We start from the raw sequence: 6264 nt of genomic DNA, 5'->3' as shown, positions 1-6264 counted from the left end.
GTCAGCGCTGAGGGAGCCCCGCACTGTGGGAGGGTCAGCGCTGAGGGAGCCCCGCACTGTGGGAGGGTCAGTGCTGAGGGAGCCCCGCACTGTGGGAGGGTCAGTGCTGAGGGAGCCCCGCACTGTGGGAGGGTCAGTGCTGAGGGAGCCCCGCACTGTGGAAGGGTCAGCGCTGAGGGAGCCCCACACTGTGGGAGGGTCAGCGCTGAGGGAGCCCCGCACTGTGGGAGGGTCAGTGCTGAGGGAATGGGCACTGTTGGAAGGTCACAGATCATTCCATTTGCGCCTGAATCAGGTTCCTCCAGCGCCTGCTGAAAGGAAGTCACGTTGGGGAATTGAGCGGTCTGACTTAATGACCTCCTCACTCCAATACTGGAGCATCAGGGCACATGAGCAAACAGCCATTGGCGGGGGACTGAGCGCACTCAGTGAGTGAGGGAGAGGAGGTGGAGTACCAGACCGGTGAGGCAGGGGGGAGGGGTGGGAGCGTGGTTAGGGACTGCCGTCAAGAATTGAGGCAATTTGTCCCGTCCCTGATCCCCCTTGCAACGTTTTAAACAAAACGTACACAACAGAGCTCATCGGGATGGAAGGGAAGACGGGAGAGAGTCTGTGACCGGGGGGAGGGAGCGTGAAATCAAAATGGCCACCGCTCGCTGAAAATCACGTGCCTGAACCTGATTGTAAATGTACAAATTACTTCACCGTAACTTTGTCCCAAAAAGCACAGGTTATATAATATAAATATTTACAGGGTGTTCTTCTCTCTGAAAGCAAATTGTTCCTTTTCTTCTCTTTAAAAAGACAAAATAAAAAGGGAGCAGTCCAGGTTGGGTGGATCGCACGGAGGTGAGGGCGTGGGTGAGGCACCAACAGTCCGCCATCTTGCCGAACGCCAGCCCTCCTCGGCGGCCATTATCTGGAGTCGCGGTCCTTGTGGCTGTAGGCGGACAGCTCCCGGAGCTCGGAGGCCAAGAGGGGGGTGACGCGGTGCGGCGGGGTGCCCGGCCGGGCGGACGAGGAGATGAGGGGGGGCGGCGCCCCCAGCCCGGCCATGGGGGAGGTCTTGCTGAGCAGGCCGCCCTGAGGGACCAGGCCCGAGGGGCTGAGGCGAGGGTAAGGGTGAGGAGCGGGGGGTGGCGGGGTGGCCGTGGCTCCCGGGGGCGGAGGCGGGTGGTGGTGGTGATGGTGGTGGTGGTGATGGTGGTGAGGGGGGGGTGGCGGGGGCACCAACAGGCCCAGGAGCTGCGCCCGCTGCTCGTACTCCTGCAGGAGGGCCCCTGGCGCGGCGGCGGTGACGGCGGAGGTGGCGGCGGCAGACTCTGGCTCCCGCCGCCCGTACTCCCGGAGCGGGGCCCTCTCCCGGTAAGGCCGGGGGTCCGCCTCGTAGAAGCGGGCGCCGGCCGGAGCCACCCCGGCCAGCTCGGGCGCCCGGCAGCCCTCGCGCCAGGCCTCGCGGTAAGGCTCCCAGGTGTAGGGGCCCAGGCGCTCGGCGGGCACCCCCACCCCCAGGAAGGGCCCGTGCAGCACCCGGCTGGCACCCCGCTCCAGGGCGCCGCCCAGCTGCCCGATGAGGGCCAGGGGCACCGGGTGGAGGGAGCCAGGCAGGTGGGAGCGAGGGGGGAGCTGGGCGGGGGGCTCGAAGCCCACCGGCTCGTGCTGCTGGAGCTCGGCCTTCACCCTCACTTCATGCCGCTTGGCCAGCTCCCGCAACAGGCTCGGCTTGGCACCCTCCTGCACCGCGGCTGACGAGGAGGGGGTGCCGGCACTGGAGGAGGACGAGGAGGAGGGTCCAGCGCAGGAGGAAGGCCGGGAGAACGGCGAAGGGTCCCGGATTGCCGCGGCAGCCGCCCCCACCTCCTCCCCGGGCCTCCTGGCCGGCAGGCGGCTCTCCTCGGCAACATCCCGGATCCGACGCTCCTGCTTGAAGTGCTCCCGGGAGCTCTCGGCACGTTCCCGTTCACGGCCTGGCCCCCGCAGCTCCCCCACTGCGCCGCTCCTGTGCACGCCGCGCGCCGTCTCCTCCTCCAGCTCCTCCTCTCGCGGTGTGCCCGCTGCGCTCCCACCGCTCACCATCTTCAGGGGGGCGGCCGGAGAGACGCGGGCCGAATAGCGGGCGTACATGGTTTCCCTGCAGACGGTACAATGCTCGGAGTTAGTGACAGCACACAGCGAGGGGGGGAGCATCGATAGAGGGGCCAGGGCACAGGGGAGGCCACGGGAGAGAGAGAGGGCACGGGGGAGAGAGGGACGGCACAGGGGTGAGAGAAGGCACGGGGGAGAGAGGGAGGGCACGGGGGAGAGAGGGAGGGCACGGGGGAGAGAGAGAGGGCACGGGGGAGAGAGGGAGGGCACGGGGGAGAGAGGGAGGGCACGGGGGTTGAGGGAGGGCACGGGGGAGAGAGGGAGGGCACGGGGGAGAGAGGGAGGGCACGGGGGAGAGAGGGAGGGCACGGGGGGAGAGGGAGGGCACGGGGGAGAGAGGGAGGGCACGGGGGAGAGAGGGAGGGCACGGGGGAGAGAGGGAGGGCACGGGGGTTGAGGGAGGGCACGGGGGTGAGGGAAGGCACGGGGGAGAGAGGGAGGGCACGGGGGAGAGAGGGAGGGCACGGGGGAGAGAGGGAGGGCACGGGGGGTGAGGGAGGGCACGGGGGAGAGAGGGAGGGCACGGGGGAGAGAGGGAGAGCACGGGGGTTGAGGGAGGGCACGGGGGGTGAGGGAAGGCACGGGGGAGAGTGGGAGGGCACAGGGGGTGAGGGAGGGCACGGGGGTGAGGGAAGGCACGGGGGAGAGTGGGAGGGCACAGGGGGTGAGGGAGGGCACGGGGGTGAGGGAGGGCACGGGGGAGAGAGGGAGAGCACGGGGGTTGAGGGAGGGCACAGGGGGTGAGGGAGGGCACGGGGGTGAGGGAGGGCACGGGGGAGAGAGGGAGAGCACGGGGGTTGAGGGAGGGCACGGGGGGTGAGGGAAGGCACGGGGGAGAGAGGGAGGGCATGGGGGGTGAGGGAGGGCACGGGGGTGAGGGAAGGCACGGGGGAGAGAGGGAGGGCACGGGGGAGAGAGGGAGGGCACGGGGGTTGAGGGAAGGCACGGGGGAGAGAGGGAGGGCAGGGGGGAGAGAGGGAGGGCACGGGGGTTGAGGGAGGGCACGGGGGTTGAGGGAGGGCACGGGGGAGAGAGGGAAGGCACGGGGGAGAGAGGGAGGGCACGGGGGAGAGAGGGAGAGCAAAGGGGAGAGAGAGAGGGCACGGGGGAGAGAGGGAGGGCACGGGGGAGAGAGGGAGAGCAAAGGGGAGAGAGAGAGGGCACGGGGGAGAGAGGGAGGGCATGGGGGGCGGGGGAGGGCTCAGGGAGAGAGAGAGGGAGGGCACGGGGAGAGAGAGAGGGAGGGCACGGGGAGAGAGAGAGGAAAGGCACGGGAGAGAGGGAGGAAGGGCACAGGGGAGAGAGAGAGGAAGGGCACGGGGAGGGAGAGAGGGAGGACACGGGGGAGAGAGGGAGGGTATGGGAGAGAGAGAGAGGAAGGGCACGGGGGAGAGAGGGAGGGCAGGGGGGGAGAGAGGGAGGGTATGAGAGAGAGAGAGGAAGGGCACGGGAGAGAGAGAGGAAGGGCACGGGAGAGAGAGAGAGGGCACGGGGGGAGAGAGGGAGGGCTCGGGGGGGAGAGAGGGAGGGATCGGGGGGGAGAGAGGGAGGGCTCGGGGGGGGGGAGAGGGACGACACGGGGAGGGAGAGGGATGACACGGGGAGGGATAGGGAGGGCACGGGGAGAGTGGGAGGGCATGGGGAGGGAGAGAGGGCATGGCGGGGGAGAGGAAGGGCACGGGGAGAGAGGGAGGGAGGGCACGGGGGGAGAGGGACGGAGAGCACAGGGGGAGAGGGAGCGAAAGCACAGGGGGAGAGGGAGAGCATGGGGGAGAGGGAGGGCATGGGGGAGAGGGAGGGCATGGGGAGAGAGGGAGAGCATGGGGGAGAGGGAGGGCACGGGGGAGAGGGAGGGCACGGGGGAGAGGGAGGGCACGGGGGGAGAGAGGGAGGGCTTGGGCGAGTGAGAGGGCACGGGGGAGTGAGAGGGAGACCCTGGGGGAATCAGGGACAGCTGGGAGAGGAGGTGCGTAGGAGAGCAGGAAGGGGCTATCACTAAGGGATCACCTTGCAGTGAACTCCCAGCTCCATCTTATAGTCTGGGTTCGAGGCTCGGGGAAGGAGATGGGTGTGACACAGCTGACAGGCTGCCGGGGTCTGGCCTGGCCCTGGGTGGACGTGCTGCCCTGAAGCGGGGTGAATGTTTTAGGGGGTGGGGAGGAAACATTTGTGAGCTTCTTTCTCCCGCGATGAGCTGTGAGCGGCCCCAACATGAACTCATGCCTGTGGAGCCCATTCCCCCAGAATCCCTCATGTCCCTGGGTAAAGGATACCTACTGTGCTTTGCCCAGTCTCAGCTGACATCTTAACGTGGACCACGGTGTGTTAGCACTGCCGCCTCACAGCGCCAGGGACCCCGGTTCGATTCCACCCTCAGGCAACTCTCGCAGTGCAGTTTGCTTAATCTCCCCGTGTCTACGTGGGTTTCCTCCCACAATCCAAAGGTGGACAGGTTAGGGTGGGATTGGCTGTGGGGAAATTGTCCCGTAGTGCCCAGGGATGTGCAGGTTAGGGTGGATTGGCCGTGGGGAAATTGTCCCGTAGTGCCCAGGGATGTGCAGGTTAGGGTGGATTGGCCGTGGGGAAATTGTCCCGTAGTGCCCAGGGATGTGCAGGTTAGGGTGGGATTGGCCGTGGGGAAATTGTCCCGTAGTGCCCAGGGATGTGCAGGTCAGGGTGGATTGGCCGTGGGGAAATTGTCCCGTAGTGCCCAGGGATGTGCAGGTTAGGGTGGGATTGGCCGTGGGGAAATTGTCCCGTAGTGCCCAGGGATGTGTAGGTTAGGGTGGATTGGCCGTGGGAAATTGTCCCGTAGTGCCCAGGGATGTGAAGGTTAGGGTGGATTGGCCGTGGGGAAATTGTCCCGTAGTGCCCAGGGATGTGCAGGTTAGGGTGGGATTGGCCGTGGGGAAATTGTCCCGTAGTGTCCAGGGATGTGCAGGTTAGGGTGGGATTGGCCGTGGGGAAACTGTCCCATAGTGCCCAGGGATGTGCAGGTTAGGGTGGATTGGCCGTGGGGAAATTGTCCCGTAGTGTCCAGGGATGTGCGGGTTAGGGTGGATTGGCCGTGGGGAAATTGTCCCGTAGTGCCCAGGGATGTACAGGTTAGGGTGGGTTGGCCGTGGGGAAATTGTCCCGTAGTGCCCAGGGATGTACAGGTTAGGGTGGATTGGCCGTGGGGAAATTGTCCCTTAGTGCCCAGGGATGTGCAGGTTAGGGTGGATTGGCCGTGGGGAAATTGTCCTGTACTGCCCAGGGATGTACAGGTTAGGGTGGATTGGCCGTGGGGAAATTGTCCTGTACTGCCCAGGGATGTACAGGTTAGGGTGGATTGGCCGTGGGGAAATTGTCCCGTAGTGCCCAGGGATGTACAGGTTAGGGTGGATCGGCCGTGGGGAAATTGTCCCGTAGTGCCCAGGGATGTACAGGTTAGGGTGGATTGGCCGTGGGGAAATTGTCCTGTACTGCCCAGGGATGTACAGGTTAGGGTGGATTGGCCGTGGGGAAATTGTCCTGTAGTGCCCAGGGATGTGCAGGTTAGGGTGGGTTGGCCGTGGGGAAATTGTCCCATAGTGCCCAGGGATGTGCAGGTTAGGGTGGGTTGGCCGTGGGGGAATTGTCCCGTCGTGCCCAGGGATGTGCAGGTTAGGGTGGATTGGCCGTGGGGGAATTGTCCCGTCGTGCCCAGGGATGTACAGGTTAGGGGGGGATTGGCCATGGGGCATGTAGGGTTCTCGGGATAGGGTGGGGCTTGCTGGGTCTGGGTGGGATTGTATGGGGGGGGGGGGTAATTCGGGAGGAGGGTAATGCTGCTCAGAGTGGAGCCCCCCCACTCCCCAGGTAGCACTCACCTGCCAATCTCCTCCTTGATGAAGGGAGCTTGGTGCCGGTCAGACTCCAGGTCCTTGTCGAAGTGGCTACTCCGATCTGCTTCACTAGCTCCCAGCCGTGGCCACCCTGGCGGAGGGCTCGGGAAGGACGGCGGAGTCTGGTGCAAACGGTTCCAGTGCTCCCGGGGATTGGCAAAGGCTTGGCCGCCAGGGCTCTCCTTGTGAGCAAACACTGAACTGGCAGCTGCACACGGGGAGAGAGAGAGACAGAGAGAGGCTGTGAGTTAGA

At 65.7% G+C, this 6264-nt stretch overlaps 1 protein-coding gene across 1 annotated transcript in view; it reads right to left on the bottom strand.

Annotated features, from left to right (window-relative positions):
• Positions 1-711: 711 nt before the first annotated feature.
• Positions 712-6264, bottom strand: part of LOC140458978 (autism susceptibility gene 2 protein homolog) — a 34670-nt gene continuing 29117 nt past the window's right edge. The window contains exons 5-6 of the mRNA XM_072553716.1: positions 5997-6219; positions 712-2131 (exon numbers count right to left, since the gene is read on the bottom strand). Of these exons, the coding sequence (XP_072409817.1) occupies positions 916-2131; positions 5997-6219 (1439 nt within the window). The 3' untranslated portion in view covers positions 712-915. The remainder of the gene's footprint in view (positions 2132-5996; positions 6220-6264) is intronic.

This window comes from Chiloscyllium punctatum, chromosome 34, assembly GCF_047496795.1.
Source record: "Chiloscyllium punctatum isolate Juve2018m chromosome 34, sChiPun1.3, whole genome shotgun sequence".
Lineage (NCBI taxonomy): Eukaryota > Metazoa > Chordata > Chondrichthyes > Orectolobiformes > Hemiscylliidae > Chiloscyllium > Chiloscyllium punctatum.
The sequence above is the reverse complement of the archived record's forward strand: the minus strand, read 5'-3'. Positions and strand labels throughout refer to the sequence as shown.